General features: G+C 42.8%; 1 protein-coding gene across 1 annotated transcript in view; it reads left to right on the top strand.

The window, feature by feature from the left end:
* The first annotated feature begins 2027 nt into the window (after nucleotides 1-2027).
* kif26ab (kinesin family member 26Ab) overlaps nucleotides 2028-18762 on the top strand; it is a 62568-nt gene continuing 45833 nt past the window's right edge. Inside the window, exons 1-2 of the mRNA XM_030719495.1 lie at nucleotides 2028-2265; nucleotides 2534-2752. Of these exons, the coding sequence (XP_030575355.1) occupies nucleotides 2203-2265; nucleotides 2534-2752 (282 nt within the window). The 5' untranslated portion in view covers nucleotides 2028-2202. The remainder of the gene's footprint in view (nucleotides 2266-2533; nucleotides 2753-18762) is intronic.

Here is an 18762-nt window from a genome sequence, read left to right on the forward strand (position 1 = left end):
CAGAGAGAGAGAGAGAGAGAGAGAGAGAGAGCGAAAGCGAGGGTCGGGGAGGGGGGGTGGGGGGGGGAGAGTGAGGGGGAGAGGAGATCAGAGCGCAGCAGATGCACAAGGTGCTCCTTCTCTCTCAGACCTGCAACAGCACTCAAAGATCATGGATAACCTGCCTCAGGATGGCTAAAAAAGTGTTTCAGTGGATATAAACACCTTTTGCGCACCGGATGGATTGCAGTGCTTTTTCTCCCCCCCTCTTCTTGGGCTATTGGAAGTCGTGGCTATTTTACGCACACGTGCGGGCGCTCAGCTTGAATTACTGAATGTCCGGATTAAAAAACCTTGTGGATCTTTTTAGGGGGTACGAGACATATGAAATAGATGGCTGTAAGAATCAAATAGGTTTCCCGGGGAGGGGAAAATTTTCTAAGGTACACTTGCAGCCCACATGGCTTTACCAAACTCATCGGGGTCTCCCGAAGCTGGGAAGCCCAACCCCAGCGTCATAGACCTGGGCACATTCTTCGTTGACTCCGATATCATATTTGGATTTACAAGTCACCTGCTGAAGAGAAAAACAAAGGTAAGAGTTTTCTAATGGGATGTTTGAAACAAACGCTGTATCAGCAATGATTTTCTCTTGCTTGAGCGCTGTTTGTGCATAAGAGGGAAAGAGTGACGAGCCAGAGAAATGATGCGCGTTTGACGGCTCCTGCCCCGCTATTCAGGACCTTGAACAGCACCTCATAGCATCTGTAATCCCATCTGTTAAGCTCCAGCTTCATCCACCGATTTCAAGCATCTCCTGTTTGTCGTGTCCGATACTTTCTTCAACATCTTGCAGCAAATAAAAGTGTTTTAACTTTTATTTTCTTTAACTGCTGCTAAAGTAAATGGGGAAAATACATCTTTAAGCGTTGACAGACAATTCAGTTACAAACCACCAACAGACTTGAATATGACTCATAAGCTGTTATGGAAAATGTTTGTTACATGACACAATGTTGAATTTAATTGTTAAATTTCCAACAATAAATCTTTCAGTGTCTTTTGATAAGTCCCTCTCAGCCTCAACAAATTTTCTTATCGACAATAAATATATATATATTTGAGGCTATAGTTCACCTTAAAGCGTCATTAACAGTTATGATTTGTGCATAAAGTGGACCAATGAGTGTGGGATTGCCCCAAATAAAATACATCGTTTGTGGAAAGCAAAAAAGCAAATAAATAAATAAAACAAAAAAACAAAACCCCTTTTCTTATATGGAGGACAGCAGGGCATGTGGCCACTGTCGCTTACATCACCCGCATGAAATATTCAAAGTTTACCAATTAAATATTTAACCATCGAGAGCCCACCCTCTTCAGTTTGAGAGATGCTGCTCTGTACCTCTGACGGAGGATGGCGCCAGAGTTACACCAGCGACACGCATTCCTGAGCCTGGAAGGACGGGCAACAGTTGAGGACGTAGCCTGAAATGATCGCCGCTGAAAAGGAGAAATGATCATTGTTATTCATGTAACATTTTTTGACAATTTGTAGTTTAAGTTATACAAACTAATCTCCAATTTATTGTTTTATATAACCAAACTTGCTCGGACCTACCAATTTTGCTTTGATATGTGGCATAGAAACCCCAAAGCCCACAAAATAATAGACTGAATGTCTTAAAGTGATACTTAAGATAACCTTTTAAAAGATCTCTTAATAGATTTTTCCACGTAATGCAATTATGAAACGTTAAAATTGGACTCTGGGTACAGATATTTAAATCAGAATAAGCTTGAAGAGCTAGAGCAAGCTGAAAAAGAACATGCGATTTTCAGCAAAGAAATAGGGGAAACATTTTTATTGGGTTAAATTAGTATAATAATATATCACCGTTCACAACAGATAGCTCAAACTAACAGCTCATCTACTGCATGAGCAGCAAAGTTTCTTTAGCCCTCCCATTCGGTGAGTAAATACCGCCTCCTGCATGGCTGAGGACCCTCCTGTACCAAAACTTCTCCACAACTTTTGAGCTTGTGGGAAGCACTCACAAGTTGCCTTCGCTCAGCCGCTACTGGTCCGGTGCGATGTGACAGATGACTGATAAGCTTCAGTCTGGTCTCCAGTGCAGCCTATGGCTCTATCGCGCATTTTTCAGCGGCAGAACCCGTGACTTTCAAGACGTTCTCCTGAAGGTGCAACCTTGAGCTGGGAGAATGAGCTCCTTTTGGGGCAGTACAGCTTTTGATGGTGGGGACCTTAACAACCGCGTGTTCACTGTAAGTGTCTCCTGCACAGGATTAAGTGTTAAAAAAAAAAAACCAAAAAAAAGCGATTTGCTTCTTCTTAAATACAGGTTGCATTGTTTTGATCTACACCTGCTTTTGTCTGCTTTTGTGATGTGCGCACTTGGGCAGGTGCTTTGTATTCAAACGGGTTGTCAAAGTACAGACAAATAGTTTCATTATCACACGTTGACGCTCTGAGTGTGAACTGCTCCTTTTCTTGAAACCCCAAAAGTTAACCAAATCCTTTCTTGTTCCGAAGGTGGAGGGATGTCCAGGTGGAGAGTCTCCGGCAACCCCCAGGAAAAGACTTCACTCCGCGGAGGAAGCACAATGCAGCAGCCGACCTCCTCCCGAGGGCGCCGGGTCAGTTTCCATCTCCGAGTCGGAGGAGAAGGGAGGCTTTTGCCAACAATGCCAGAAGAAAGTCTCAGAGTTGAAGAAACAAGCGCTAGCTCTGGCTGACCAAAATTCATTGATGGTTGGTGGTATAATTTTTATGCAATCTTTTAGCCCATTCACTCACTCACATTACAACTTTTTTGTATTGAAAATACTGTGATCATCTAACTTCACTCCTGTTTTACAGTATTTCATGTTAAAATAGTCAAATTCATAAAAAATTCAACAAGTGAGCAAATTATAGTTGCTATTACCACAGAACAGTAGTAAGAACCCTGTAGTGATGCTTGTATCCACCTGCACCTGCTCTTCACAATGAAACATGGACAGTGAAATTAGATCCAGGCCACAGTTTCTAGCTGCACCAAGAACACTCTTACCATCCACTTGTAAAGTTGTTTATTGCTGTACTTGACTTCAAAATGCTGGCTCTGCATGTGAAAATGGAAGCTTTTGAGACTTTGAAAGTGGCCTATTGTTTGGCTAAACAATGCTTATCTTTTTATTTTGCTGTTGGGTGTGGGGGGGTCGAAGGGGCTGAAACAAGCAGGCCGCTCACGTTGGAGACCGAGGAGGAAGTTAAGTCCCAGTCGACCTTCGCTGTGCATTGAAAGTGTTCCTGTACTGCTGCTCCCACAATTCCCACCACTGTTAAATATAGGCCCTGAGACCACTGTTGTTGTGGCGCGCAGGTTTTGCCCTCGGGTCGTTCTCCTTTGTTGTACCATTTTAGAAGGAACGTCTCAAAGTTAGATTGGATTACAGCTCTTCAAGTCTCACCCTAAATGCACCTGATGTTCATACAGGAATCAAATACATAAGGGACAAGGGGACATTTCTACAGCACCTGTGCTCTGGTTTGAACCACCTGTATGTGTGGTCTAAAGGCGGTTTTGAGTGTATCAGATCTATAGTCAGGTTTCAGGTTAAGTCCACCCCATAAACATATTAAGCCTAACCCTGACTATTATTATCTGCCCTGGGAACTGACCTCCCCTTTTTAGTGTGGGACCCTCCAGCAGTACTTTGTGGCCTTCACCAGGTGCTCTGTGCTGAAGAAAGAGAAGAAGAGTTCCCCTCTCCCCCATATTTTGCACTTGTTGATGGCTAAATTGGGCCTTAATTCCGGGGAGGCAAACAGTGATGGCAGGGTGCTGTTATTGTACCAGCGTTGTGGTATGGGTTTCCCCTAGGTGAAAGATAATAAAGCCATTGTCTTTGCGAGTTTGAGCTGCTCACCTGTTGGGCCTCATAGGATGGATGCAGTTATGGATGATCGCTTCCAAATTACTTCCTCCATGGAGCAAAGAAGGTCAACACGGTTATTCAGGTGGCCTGCTGGGATACCTGCTAGAGTTCAGCCAATGTTGTGTCTGTGGTCGCCATGGGAAAAAAATATGTGCGAAGACTGTTTACTGAGGTCACACTTCCCCTCCCTCCCCATCCGCCTGCCGTCCCGTTTTTGAAAGGAGGAAGTCAGCTTGGTCCCCAGGCATCCCCCCCCCGCCCCCTCTGTGCCTGCAGACTTATTGTTTGAATACAGTAGTAGTAGTGAGTAGATAAAAATTCAAGGAAAAGTGTTTGGGTGAAGCGAATGTGCTTTCAGGCATGAAGTGACTGGAGGGAAAGTTGACTTTTCACACACACTGTTCAGACAGCTTTTGCATTTTCCTGTTTGGGTCTAAAGGAACAAGAAACTTGGGGAAGCAAAGCCCTTCTTCCCTCCACACTGTTGTTTGTTGTGGCTGTGTGGAGCCCAGTGTTTTAAGTGGACTATTGCAGCAATGCAGTGACGTTTTTGTGCACCAACCACTGGGTCTGAATTTTCAAAAACCACAGCAACAGCAACAACAACAGTGGTTTTTCAAATAACATTTACAATTAATCTTTGATTATAACCATTTGATGACATCACATTGGGGGGTGGGGGTGGGGGTGTCAGCCCTAAATTAACTTTGCTGAAATTGTGTCTTCGCGCTACTGCCCCTACATTTTAGCTGCCTTGACACATTTTATGTTATTCAGATGGAAGATAATGAAAAGACCCTTGGAAAAATGCCCTTTCCTGAAAGGACAGGTAAAAATGAGACACTGACAACCACCAGACTTTATTTAATCAAGGCACTTCACCTACTTAATTTGCATAATTAAAACCTACAATAATGAATGACTTGAATAGTGAACAGCAGAGAGTCTGAACAGCAGAGACTACTTATTATGGTGGGAAACAACAGTTAGGCAAGGTATGACATAAAGTCAAATGATTGCTTAAATCTCAACTTCAAAGAAACCTATTAATTTCTTACTGTAAGCTAAATTAGCTAGCTTCTGGCTAAAGCTTAGTACCATACGAACAGGAATGGTATCAATTTCCATCCAATAAAGAAGACCATTTACAAACGTGAAACTATTCTTTCAAGATCAAAGATAAAAAATACTTTGTGTTCGTTGCAACTAAAGTCTGTCAGTTGTGTAGTTTTACTGGTAATATTAACTTTGGGCAAGGAAGTATTTAAAATAGTTCCATTTTCCAAACCACTGCATGAGGGTTTCACTGCAGGTCAGTGCTGACAGCCAGTCATAAATACAGATGCCTATGAGTATAAAAAACAGACCTGGACCTTGTGTAGTGCATTAGTGTGCTGACTACTAAACAGAGAATGTCCTGCAGGCCTGTAAGGGTTTGAAGATTTAGATCAAGTTGAACTGTTTGTTGTGAGGACTGCAGCCAGGCCTCAACTCTGCCATGTGGAAACTGAGACACTGACCTCTGCCCCGGGCACTGTACAGATCAAAGTATAATGAGCATTGAATCAAGTTAGATCTTGTTGATAGAGAACAAAACACTAGATAAACAAGAATACAATGTACTGCTGATGTATGCACAATGTGTTCCTGGCTATTATGGATAGGCTCCATGAATGTGACTATGAATGTGGCTGCACAAATTAATTTGGACCATGCTGCCTTTTGCCAGGTTTTTCATGATGAATTCATAAATTACAGGAATGGTAATTTTCACAAATGACTCATTGGAATTCATGTTTGATTTGTTTCTGCCTTGCTCCTTATTTGACCCTTGATCTGCTCAAAGTGCAGCCTCGTTAGTGAATCCATATAACTGTCTCGGATCAGGTTTTATTTCCTGAAACACTACAGAAAGGAAATTAATCCACCTTGTGTCAACGGCATATGTTTCTGGGCCAAACAGTCACTGGCATAGTATGAGCTGAGCGTGTTTGTCTTTGATTTGTGATGACCAGGGAGAAATGGGTCAGAATGCACAGCAAATGAGTCAGGAACAGTATTTTGTTATATTGCACAAATGAGTGTGTGTTTAAAAGTGAGTGTAAGGGGAATACGGTAAATCCAAAACATATGGACAAGAAGTGAGTGAATGACTGCAGCACTGCCTACCTGGCTACTGTTACCTCTCCTTTGTTGACTACCCTCTGACCTTTCTGTCACTTCTCTCAACTTTTATGGTGGGTTAAGGTTTCAAAGGAGCTGACCTGGGCTGGAACAAGAATACACTGCCAGCTTTGCTGCAGGAGGGCAGGCGATGGGACAGAGTGACTGGCAGACAGGTGGAGGAAAGGATAGAAAAAATACACTTTGTGAAAAAAAACCTCCAATTTTGAAACCCGAACTGATGTAGATTAAAACAGAGCATGGGCATATTATTCTGTTCACCTCTAAGCACCTGAGCCCTCAAGGCCCTCATTGATATGTGCATGTGTGTGTGTCTGTGTGTGTGTGCCTGTGTGACTGCTCAGCAGTGCGTGCACTGCAACGAGCCTGGGAGGAGATGAGAGACGAGGCAGGAGAATAGAGGAGACTCTGAGCTGAGCTGTGGTCTTGCTTCATCCCTGCATGCGGTGTGACTTCTGCTTTATGGCATGTGGCTGTATTAAACCGTAGAGCAATAATCTGGTGTCAAGTGGTGCAGAGACCATAGACATCAGTCATGTTAGTACCATGCTGTACTATATATATATATATATATATATATATGGGAGCCTCAGCAGCATGTAGTTGTGTACTGCCATTTTACCCAATCCCCACAGCTTCATTTATTCAGTGCTGGGTATTGAAGGAAATGCAATACTTTTTCAGTATAGACCTAAATTTGTCTGAGGCACCAAGTATTGACAGCTGTCTGGAACAAAGCACAAAGTTAGTACTGTGAGTACTAACTTTGTGTGCCCCCCCCCCCCCCCCCCCCCCCCCCCATTATCTTTCAGCCTGTTATTCATCTTCATCTGTACCTCTGAACTGCCCTGTGCACCCAGAGCCCTTTAAATTTGAACAGTGGAACAACTCTGTCAGTAGTTAAAGGAGTGTAAAGAATTTCTCATTCACTTTCTTGCTTCCAGATTTTCACAGCTGGTCCTGCTTTCAGAACACTTTCACTGGCCACAAACCTTATTTTTTAACCTCCAGGCAACTATGGAATGAAGGCCACATCTTCGCTGTGTCTGCTGCAGTTTCATTTTACATCTTTAATTTGGTGAGCTGAAAGTGAATTGACCCCAATTGTCGCTCGCCAGTCTACCACTTATCACAATTGCGAGGGTAAATTGCTACGAGGCAGAGAGCAGGAAATGGGTTCAGGGTGCACAGATTCAAAGGCTGATGGGTCTGGATGGAAACTGAGCTGCAGTAAGGCTGATGCTCATCACCTTTCATCAGGAGGAGACCGCAGGAATCTGTTGGAAGGCGTTGTGGAATTCTCCACCTGGAATTGCCATTCCTTGCGTCTGCACCTCAGTCTTTGCTGCTCAGAGGAGCAAGATGAAACAGGAGCTGACTGAGGCTCCCTAGCAGATGCCCACTAACACACATACACGCATAATGTACACACACAAGCAGGCACATGCACATATTTACTTGAATGTGTCCTCCTTTGGCCATCTGGCCCTTTTTGCTGCTACTGCATGCCATTGCAGTGTCTACAGAGAGTCGTCCAGATGTTCCCACAGTTACCTGTCAAGGTGAGCGAAGCTATTTAGAGCTGTTTAGACCTGGGAATTTACCTTGCTGCTTCCAGTTGCTGTAAGGTTTGCAGTGATTCTCACATTAACTAAAGGCTAATATACAAAGTATATCTATTCTCCTTAATAGCAGCTCTATCAAAGTTTGTGGCTTAGCATCAGGAAGCAACAAAGGCCATGAAACTTCAGGCTTTGCAGAGCGTCTTAGATCTTCTTTGTAAATATTGGGCTGAAGTGGCCTTTGCTTTTAGTAGGAGGTGTTTTCTTACCACAGAGATGGAAACATAGACAAGAACACTCATATACCCCTATACAAGATCAAATTAAGCAAGCAAACATACAACTTGGAAGATATAGTTAAATACATTACCTGAATCTTTTTTTCCTTACCCATCTTCTGTATGAGTGAAGGCTTCTGCAATTTTAAAATCAGTTGATTACTGTCAGGTGAATGTGTGTTATTAACCATTATGAGACATATTTTGAAAATCAGTGCATGCCACTTTTAGGTCATGTCTGCGTGTTTGAAGGATTTTGCATGTAGCAGTCAACATTTAAAAAATATCACCATAAATGACTGAAAAAGAACTTTAGGTGGCTTTTGCTTACTTGGGAAAGAACAACAGCATCATCAGGTTTGACCTCTGGGCCTGATCTCACTCAGGTAGTGATGTCATTTTTCTAAAATGAATCGGGTGCCCTTAATGATGGGCTACTATGGTAACTAACATTTTTTATTTTCACTTTTTAATAAAAAGCAGTAAATCTAATTTTTCTTGCCATTTCTTAATTTATTATCTTGCAAGGAGTTAAAGATGAATGTACCCCTCTTGTGACTGACAAGTTAAATATAAAAGCTACAAACAGTTTGCATCTTGGCACAAATCACTGCCTGAAAGCAGGAGCTGAGAAAAAAAGCAAAAGTGCAGAAATGACAAGCCAATATTTTACAGGATTAACAATGTTTCTAACCACTGGATAGAACAATAGCTGCTTGCACCAGTTCCAGCCAGTCTATAGTGTCATATATAACTAAAATTAATGAGAGGGGCATTAATATTATCTTACTATCTTATTGAAATCCTAGCTGACTGTCAGCAAAAACTTGAATACCCCCCCCCCCCCCCCCCCCCCACACACACACACACACACACACAAAACCCCTCAAAAAGAAAAATGCCTTCATTTGTGAAGCTGGAATCTAAATACTTGGTATTTTTCTGTATTTTCTAAGCAGAAGAAAATGGATGGATGGATGTTAACAGTTGGTCACAGATTCATGTTTACTTTACTTTACTTTATTCAGTTATGCCTGTTTCTCACTTATTTTATGATCAGTCATCTTTACAGGATTAAACTGAATTAAAGCACCCTGTAATACTCCGACTCTGACAACACCTACATCTTTTGTCGGCTTCTCGTTCTTAGTGGGTTTGAAGAATAATTGCCATACATAATAACGTGTCTGAATGGGTTTGCTGCTATTTGGTGAAGGATCATGTGTTACAATGAGCCAGACTGAAATGAAACAATGGATTTGCAGTCTAGGCTGACAGGCCAATGTGTTACAGCACAGCACAGGTCTGCAGAGCATGAGAACAGAACAACAAAGGCAGAAATGTCAGTGAACAAAGAACACAAATGCAACAAGAAGTCTAACCAGTGGGAATTAATCAGTTTGACTTGTTCATTTAGGGTGAGGGGCATGTGTGTAAATGTGCTTGTGAAAAAAAAATAAAAAATATGTGTGTTTGTTTCACGCGCTCTTGGTGCTCCTGGCGCTTGGATCCATATGTCATGTTGAAGTGAGATGTACACAATCCAGGCAGACTGCACTCCATTATTGAGTCTGATTCAGAGTATTGGAAAAAAAAAAAACATAGTTGTTGAGATAAATTTTCAACATGGTGCACAGACACTGAGGAGCACTGAGTTGGAGGTAATCTCCTGCTGGCTCCATAAAACGCACTCAATTGACAGCAGGCCTTGTGGTAGCAGACAAATCGCCTGGCTTATAGCAATGTGCTGAAAGAGAATGCCAGCACTGTGTATCCTTGCCAAGATGGATGTGCAGACAGCAAACTCGGGGCTGTTTTGGGCGTGGCTCTCTCGCTCACAGCAAACAGTGGATCAGTTGAGTATGGTGCCTGAGTTAAACTTGACATTGCCTTGTTTGTTTTGCTCTTTAGAAGATGTTAATGGAGCATCTACTTCTCACCTGCCAGTTCAGAAGGTTGCTAATGTTTGGCCTCTTCGGCAATAGTAACCCTCAGAAAGCACACTAGGGATGCTAGAGAAGCAAGTGAAGCAGAAGCTCAGAAATAATTAATCAAAAAGTACCACCTTTCACATTAATAGCAGTCCTTTTCTTAATTGCTTAAGACAATTAACACTTCTATTTTTTGCCTAATTTTGTCCACAATTGGCTTGTTCAAAGAATTTAAAGAGATCTTCAGAGACTGTTCTGTACCTGCAAGGAAAGTAATTACTCTCAGCAACCTGCCTGCAATCATGTTTTTATTTGGACAACGTAATATTTCTTTCTCTTCATTCCCAGAGGAGCCCCTGAGTGGCCAAGAGTAGTAAACAGGGGCTGCAGTTTGCAGCTGTCGTGTAAGTGCACCCGTCTGCCTTTATGTCATATTTCTCCATATGTGTCAGCGTGATGGTATGCATGCATCTCTCTCTGATTCTATTTGTGTTTGTGTAATAGCAGATGGATGACGATGAGTTGTGTTGTGATTGGTAGTTGGCTTGTGTTAACTCCTCTCTCCGGACTCCCCGGCTATGCTTTAGGCTATTCTTTATTGTCAGGAGCTCATTCAGATACGTATATAGTGCTCCATAAATCCTGGCGCAGTGTAAAAAAAAAATGCCAGTCAAAGTTCACGCTGCTCATGTTCATTTCATGCTTGAGTGTCCAGCTCCGTGTGTGGGGATGAGTGTGTGTGTGTTGATGATGTGTGAATGTGCGCGTAAGTACCAGAGAAAAATGAAAGAGATGAAGCACATTCTGAGTCCTTCCATCCTTTCCACTTTGCTGCTGAAATCATCCATCTTTCTGATCTTAACTGCTACCAATTTATGATTGCTTTATTACAGTCTGTGTTTTATCTTCATTCCAACACACTGGCCTGGTGGTAGTCTTGGAGAAGGTGATGGAGAAGGTGACCATCCAGTACCATTACTCTAGTACTTGCTGGGGTTAGGCGTGATGAGAACACAAGATTTCTTTATCCCTCGAGTTTTATCACTAGCTACTGGTTTGGTGCTTATGTCATTATTATAATTCCATTATGTATCTATGCGTTATTATGTATCTTTATCCCATTAAATGAATATCCATAACTTCAGATTTGCATCAAAGTAAATCGAATTCCTTACTGAGAGGAAGCTAAAGTAAATGACTTGACTTAGCAATTTGTCTGCTGACATTTGAAAGGAAATGGCATAGCTCTGCATTTGACAAATGGCAGCAAAGTTGCTTTTATTCCAATGGAAAACTGTTGTCGCTGAATTTTTCAGCAGGCGGAACACCGAAAAGGTCAACTGCAGTTGTATGGATTTTCATAATGGATTTTCACCTGAAAAAGTCATACAGTAGCTGTGTTGTTTGTCTGTGATTGGCAGCTGAAGCCCCTTTTTCTTAGATTGGCACACTTTTATACTTTGAGAAATTGTGAAAAAAAAAATTGTTTTGTTGATTTTGTACTGTTAAAATCAACAATAATGTAAGACAATGATGTTTTGCCACAAGGCAAACTTACAAAAGGATGATTGAAGATTTAATTTTTTCATTTCTGTGGCCCCTCTAATGAGTCTTCCTGATGAGCCACACAAAAATGACAAAAAAAGAAGCGATGCAACTGTTCCACACAAGACTCGGTGCTTGAAATTTGTAGCATTTTGTCCTAAACAGGCAGCAGAGCAAGAAGAGTAAGAACTAATGTATGAGCTACAGCATGTGGTGTTAACAATCACTTTAGAGGTCACTGGTTTAAAAAAAGAAAAAGAAGGGCAATTAGATTTATATTCAGATCAGCAGATATGTACTGTCTTGATAAACTGTGCCATCTCGAGCTTGTCATTACTCCCAAGCAGCAGATGCTTGTGGAGTAAACCTTCCCCTGCCTCTCTCCTATGAACCATCTCCCATTAATAGATCCGTCCTTTATGCTTCCCCTCTTGTTACTGCTGCTCTATTTTATGATGTCACTCTCTTTGCTGAAGAGCTCTGGGCTGTTTTATCTCCTTCGTGTGTGTCGGGCACTTAAACTTAAACCTCTCTGTTTACGAGTCCCAAACTGCCTCTCCATCCTCTGTGTTTGCTGCTCAGTATCAGTTCAGTACCACCTATAAAAGCAGAGCAATCCTGGCTGTTCTGGGAACTCACTGGTGGACCTCACAGTGCAGATCCAAGCTACCATGCTGAGGGTGGGGGGAAAAAAAAAAGTTTGTGGACAAGTTTGTGCGTCTATGTATGTAGATTTAGCTACAGCATTGTGCATTTGCCACCTCTGATCACTGCTGTGTGGCTTAAGCGGGTTCCTCGACATTTCACTTCCATTCAGCGTTGCTTTCAGTTAATATTTTTGTTCCTACATGCTGTTGTTGTTGTTGTTTTTTTTTTTTTGGTCTGAAATTGTCATCATTTATGTGGCGCGTTTTAAGTACTCAGCTGCATTCGCTTTGCCACTGGCTGTTTGGCAGTGCTCACCCCTGGTGCTTCCATCAGGCACATCTAAATCAACACGATAGATGGCAGCTTTTGTTTACCGCTCTAAATTTATGCATCAAACAAAACAACAAAAAAAAACATTGCTGAAATACCTTTGAACATGTCTGTGCAACACGGAAATGCTGTCCCTCCTCAGATGAAAAGGGGGGAAGCTCCTGGGGAGAACACCTGCACTTTGTAGCCTTGGCGAATTCCTGCCAAGCTTTGCTGTTCAGAGCAGCAGTGGATGCTGTAGTTGTGCTTCGCGCTCTGATCTTTTGCTCTGTTCAATTCAACCCTAGCCTGTGTCCTCCAGGAGCTGCAACAAGGAGCTCATAAAAGCCAAAACTTATAATGCAGGATCACCCTTTAATATTATTCAAAGTCAGCCAGCAGGCCTATTATATGGTGTTAAACACTAATGTATGGTTTATTTACAAATTGTACCAGCTTTAGTTTGACATTTAAGCAATCAATTTTAAGCGACGCTCAAATCAATCTCTTTTTACAAATTTAATTTGGCTATGAATAATAGTTTGAACTTGTGCGTGCACAAACCTTGAATTCTCTCTCCATTTTTTTCCTTTTTATGTGCTTTTTCTGACCCCTCTGTACCTGACCACAGACAGGTGAATGCATTCCTTCTCACACAACATGCGCTCAGTATTTCTGCTCTTCTTCACTGTGAGCCATCTTCCACCAACTCCACTGCTGCTACACGGTCATTACCACGTCTATGTAGCGAGACGTTGCCCTCCTCCTCCTTTTTCTGTCCATCCACTGAACCCTTAACCCCACTGTCCCACGCTGGGCGTTTATGCCTTCATCTCTTTGTGAGAGAGGAGTTGTTTTGGTCGCGGCGTCCAGGGGAGAGGTGAAATTGGGCTACACTTGAACTCGCACAGAAGCAGTAACATTTGAACTGAATTTGACCTGTGGGACTACATCTGATGTTTGCATTTTCATCCCTTTTGTGCGTTTTCTCTTTCTCAGCCACACTCTGAGTACTCTGAGTATTCATGCATGCAACATATATATAGAGAAGTTGGTTCCCACACTGGATTGCAGTTTAGAAAGTGGTTTATCCTTTAGTGGTTATGCTATAGGGGTGTTGTAAAAGCCCTAAAGTAACCATTCAAAGTCATGTGGTGCTGTAGGGATGGGGGGGGCTCGAGGTTCCTGCAGCAGCTGAACAGTGCTTAATTAGCGCATAAACAAAGGCTACAGGGGAATCAGAAAGGGCAATCAAAGTGTCCTGTTCCTTTGAGCTTCTCACACCATCAACAAAGCGTTCTCTAATGGCCCCATCACTCCACTTGTTGTGTCTCACTGCGGTGTGCTTCCTGACAACATAAAAGGCACACATTCCAAAAAGACCCTCGGACAGGAGACGCTACTCATCTTCACCTCTCTTTATTTCAAAGCTACCCTGCTGACGCCAGTGCCACTCCCCACCCTACCCTTCCTCCCCCCTGCTAGATATTGACATTGCCCCTCTGTTCACATCCTCCATGTATGTTTGGTTCCCCGTGGCGACCACCGCGCCTTTCATCTTTCCCTTTTTCAGTCTTGTGTCCGTGACTTTGGTGGTCTGTTTTATTGCAGTTCTTTGTGTGACACTGTTCTGGCACGCTGCTGGGATCCTGTGAGGAAGTGCTCAACACACAAAAGACTCTGTGCCAGACTTTGGAAAGGTTATTCGCACTTGGCATAAAAGACAGGTGTGAATTTGATGTGTGTGTCAGGTGTGCCTGTGCGTCACGGCGGCCTCATGGCCATATTCGTGCTAGACAGCGAGTGCATGTTTTTGTACGTTCGGACACGAGGCCCTCTAAAGAAAACATTGACTACCACATGAGGACAGCACTGCAGCAGGTCGGAGGCAATCTCTGCTTGTTTGTGCGACTATGTTATCATCTCCTGTTTCCTGTCAAAACAGGAAAAGACAGGGGCGAAAATGGAGGCTAGGAAAGTGCCGCCTTGATGTGTGTTGGCTGGAGGTCCAGTTCTGTCTGACAGGGACCCTCCCGGCCAGGAAAAACAGACCAGTTTTGGGCGTAACCCACAGTGGGGTACTTCAGTGTTATTTTTATCACTTTTACAAAGCACAGCAAGGGATGCTTTTCCCAGCTGTTGACACAGGTCTGGGTCATTTTTGTCTCCAAAACAGTGCAGCACGGGAGAGAGGGAGATGTCCCATCTGGCCGTGTCCCTTTGGCTGGCTGCCTCACACGATTGTAATTTCTGTTTAGGAAGGGAAATCCTTTTCGACGTTTTGTTAATCATGAAAGCGAGATACCCTTTTTTTTTTTTTTTTGGATGATCCCTAGACCTCAATCACAATAGCGTTTTCATCAGGCAGGGCTTGTCAAGTGATTTATCCATCCACCACACTTATTTGTTAATTCTTTACAAAACGATGACAAACAGGCGTGCACGTGCACATGCATGCAGCAGCTAGGGATGCATTCCTGAAGAGTCACTGTGGTTACTGCTGATGTCATGGCAGGTAAAAGCTCCAGCGCATGCATTGATTTTGCTTAATAAGAAGGCATGGACGGGTATACTGCACAGACACCTGATTAGGGAGTGAGCTAATTATTGACTGGTGAAAAATGATAATCACCGCCTGCTCTGCTTTGTTCAGTGAGTCACTGTGTAAAACTGAGAATTGCCCTTGTGGCATTCCAGGAGTTTGAAGGCAGAGCTAAGTTTAGCTCTTTATGGCGTTTCTAAAAATGAAACAGCTCCGTGCACAAGAATCCTATTGTTACACTGAGTAGGTTTTTCTGTTTTTGTTGCACAATGAAGCCAGTCTAACCACAACTATTAAGTTATACGAGAAGGAACACACCACTGGGAGTGCTTCCTTATTCAAAGAACGAAGAAGAAAGAAAGCAGTGGCTCCTTCGTCACGTCACATCTCGAACAGGGGTAGTGGCCTTCCCCTGTCTCCCTGACCCAGATTAAGATGTGGCGTGTGTGCTCACTGGCTGGGGTCGATGTCATCAGCAGGGGGGTTGGAGTTCATTTGTCTTTCTTGACAGACCTTCAGGTGGTGTTCCAGTGCTTTGGCAGGAGGCCACACCAATGCTGACCTCCATGAGTCGCGCAATTAGTTACCCTCTGACCCCTCAGCCCTACAATCAAACCCCAAGCATGGACCGGGCATGCTTCTGCATCCCCAGACCCGCTTATGTGTAAGCGTGTGTCTCTGTGTGTTTGTAGCTCAAAAAAAACACTGATGTGACAGCTGATTCAATCTCACATGATATAATAGCATAAATTGCATACATTTTGCACTATGAATGAAAAATATCCGACTCTTCTTTATTCCCTTCCATTCATAAATATATGAATTTTTAATGGAAGAGAATGAAAAAGAGTCAGATATATTTCTGAACCCACTGACTTGCTTCATTCTGCTGCAGACTGCATCACTCTTCCCTCCTTGAGTAACTGCTCTTAACTGTCGGTTTCTCTCGCTGTTGAATTCAGTCAAACTCGTCACTTGGTGTCTTTGGACACAGACAGACTCAGATGTATGCCTTTGTGCCCTTGAGCCAAAAATAAAAAACTCGTTGTAGACTCAGGCTCTCTTCTTTAACCTTCATTGGCGCATTCTGTCTTTCCTTTGGCTCTGAATGTGGAATTCAGCAGTGAGCCTGCGGCTTCCCACTGTTTCTCTAAGGATCATGAGCTTCTCCATCAAGCTGAATTTCTCAGCTTTTACTGAGATTTGCAGTGTTGTCACATTTCATACCAAACCCCCCATAAAGAATGTGACGAACACAATTTAAGAGACAAAGTGAGAATTTAACAAAGTTGCCAGCAACTCAACTCAAAGTTTATCTGTTCATTTCATTATGTGAAGTGACAGCAGCAATATCCTTGTCCGCCCATGCTGACATCCCTGACGTGATAATGGGGACATTTTGTAACTTGTTTTGTCCTTGGTTATGCAGACAAAAGGCTAGATTGGTACCCTCCTAAGCCATTTAGGCCAGACAGTTTCAGGAGAATTGTGCTGAAATTATGCAAAGTTGCTCTTTCTCAAGTGTACCATGCAAGAAGAGATTCTCTGCATTCAATGTATTCCTACAATGGAATGACTATGTTTAGTTTAGGCGAGCTGGGACACCTGTGTCGAGCACGCAGGAGGCAGGACACACAATACCCTCTTGCTCGCTGTGAATTCTCTGAACAATTACCTGCACTGTTCATACATGGATGCAATCAGGCGTTACAGATGTCATACTAGGGGAACATTTGCATTCAGCTCTTCTGGTTAATGTTTAGAAAACTAGGCTGCAGTACATGTGTGAAAATAGCCCGGGTGTATTACTTACAAATTGGTCCACTTTCTCCTATGTATATGTGCCTCACCGCAAGTCTTTTTTCAATTTAACTTCATTGCATCTCAGAGTATTATAGAATTCACCTAAATCTGTGTTCTGACTCCAATGGATACACTATAAAAGTGAAAAAGGTTTAAAAAAATTTTTTTTTTAAACTGCCTTTCAGTTCAACTAGTCCTCACCAGCTTATTTGAATATTAAGTGAAACTGCCAGAGTGGCTTAGTGTTGTAGGCCATAAGGCCATTTGCAGGATGCTATTGTCCCTGAAAAACAAAGTGGCAAAATGTGCATGTGAAAAAATTTTGATAAGCTAAGCATTTTCGAGGCTTGTGAATGAAAATCCTTCAGACTCAGTAAGTGGATTAGTATGTGCTATGCTCCACCGAGATAGTTCCGCCTACATCCTTATCTTGCTGAGATTCAACTGAATGTGTCTAGACATCTCAATTAGCAAGAACCCCCCCACCTCCCCAAAACAGATACTGGTTAGTGCTTATCTTTGTGTGTTTTTCTATCTGTACTCTCACTGATGTCTAGTTTAGCGTCTAGTTCTCATAAACACACAACAGTTTTCCATTAACACAGCCCTTCCTGTCTGAAAGCCCTGCGCTGATGTTTAAATTTCTATTATTAGCGATGATTGTGTTCTCTGAGAAGTCATTGGCATGGTAATGACATCTTTCATGATAAATTAGTATTCCCCCCCTCTCTCTCTGCCGTACCTACACGAGGCTGTTGCACCAGACTGATTCCGCCTCTCGCATCTCTGCTGCTCCATTGTTCTGCCGACACACAGCAGTTTTGTGAAACACAAAGCGTGTCACTCTCTGAGATAATGCTCTGCAGACTTGGAGCGGATGGGACAGGAATGCTCAGCACAGCTCACCTTGGTTCAGGAGTTGTGCCTTAGCAAGGCAAAAAATGTCGGTCTCACCTTTAGCTCTTTTTGTACTCCCTGCACATTTGTGATGCCACTCAGTTAGCCTGTTGCACACATATCCACACTGGCATATGGGTGAAAATTTAGATATCTGCCAAATACAAAAGTGCAACACTCATCAGTAACCAGTTACCGTGGCTCACTATAAAGATGCAGAGTCTGTATAGGAGGAGAGATGGGGCCCCCATCTCTCCTGAAAGTCAAAAACACTCAACAACGGAAATATGAATAATAATTATCCACATGGCAGCTTGCCAGAATAATTATTGTACTGTCCATTCTAAGGGGAAAGTGGGCTGAAATGCTGTTGTAGGATGCTCAACATTTCAACTCGTCGCTTTAGTTTTATCACTGGGAGTATGTATCCTCTGCAGGGGAGGGATGAACTATTGCAATGAGGACATAAAATGAGGTGCAGCGGGACCTTGTAGATCCATATGTTATACCTTATGTATTCTAAATGTGGTGCTCGGCATAAAAAATACTTAAATGTTGATCTGGAAATGATTAATTTTAATTATGTTGTTGATGTTTAGACTGAGATTTTTTTTTTTTTTCCATTACGGGATCTGGAGGATGTTGATCAAATACTGTGTGCAATTACTTCTGTTTGAGCATGAGCAACTCCCTTTGCATTTTTTTCTTTGATAATTAACTACTCGTATGCACACTCCACGCGTCTGGCGGTTCGCTCCTGTCACACTTTACCCTCTGATGGAGATTAGTTGCCGTAAGCTTTTAGCAGCAGTTTGTTTTCTCTCTAAATAAACTGCGGGGACCTGGGAGTGCTCGTTTTCCAGTTGAAATGAAAATGTTCCCCAGTAGAACAAACTGCAGTGACTGCAGCTCTCTTGGTGTGACAGTTCAGACAGAGGAGAAGCAGGTGGCTGTCATCACTGTGTATAGACTGAAAAAGGGGTTGAAATACAAGTGCAGTAGTGGTTTGGACTGTTGGAGAGAACAATTGTATCGGGATCTGCTCTGTGGTGAGAGTTTGGAGTAGGTACTTGGACAAAAATAGATCTTACAACAAGCTGCAGGAGACTGTTAGGAATGCTGATTTCAGGTTCAGACTTACA

The sequence above is a fragment of the Archocentrus centrarchus genome, chromosome 22, assembly GCF_007364275.1.
Source record: "Archocentrus centrarchus isolate MPI-CPG fArcCen1 chromosome 22, fArcCen1, whole genome shotgun sequence".
Taxonomy (NCBI): Eukaryota; Metazoa; Chordata; class Actinopteri; order Cichliformes; family Cichlidae; genus Archocentrus; species Archocentrus centrarchus.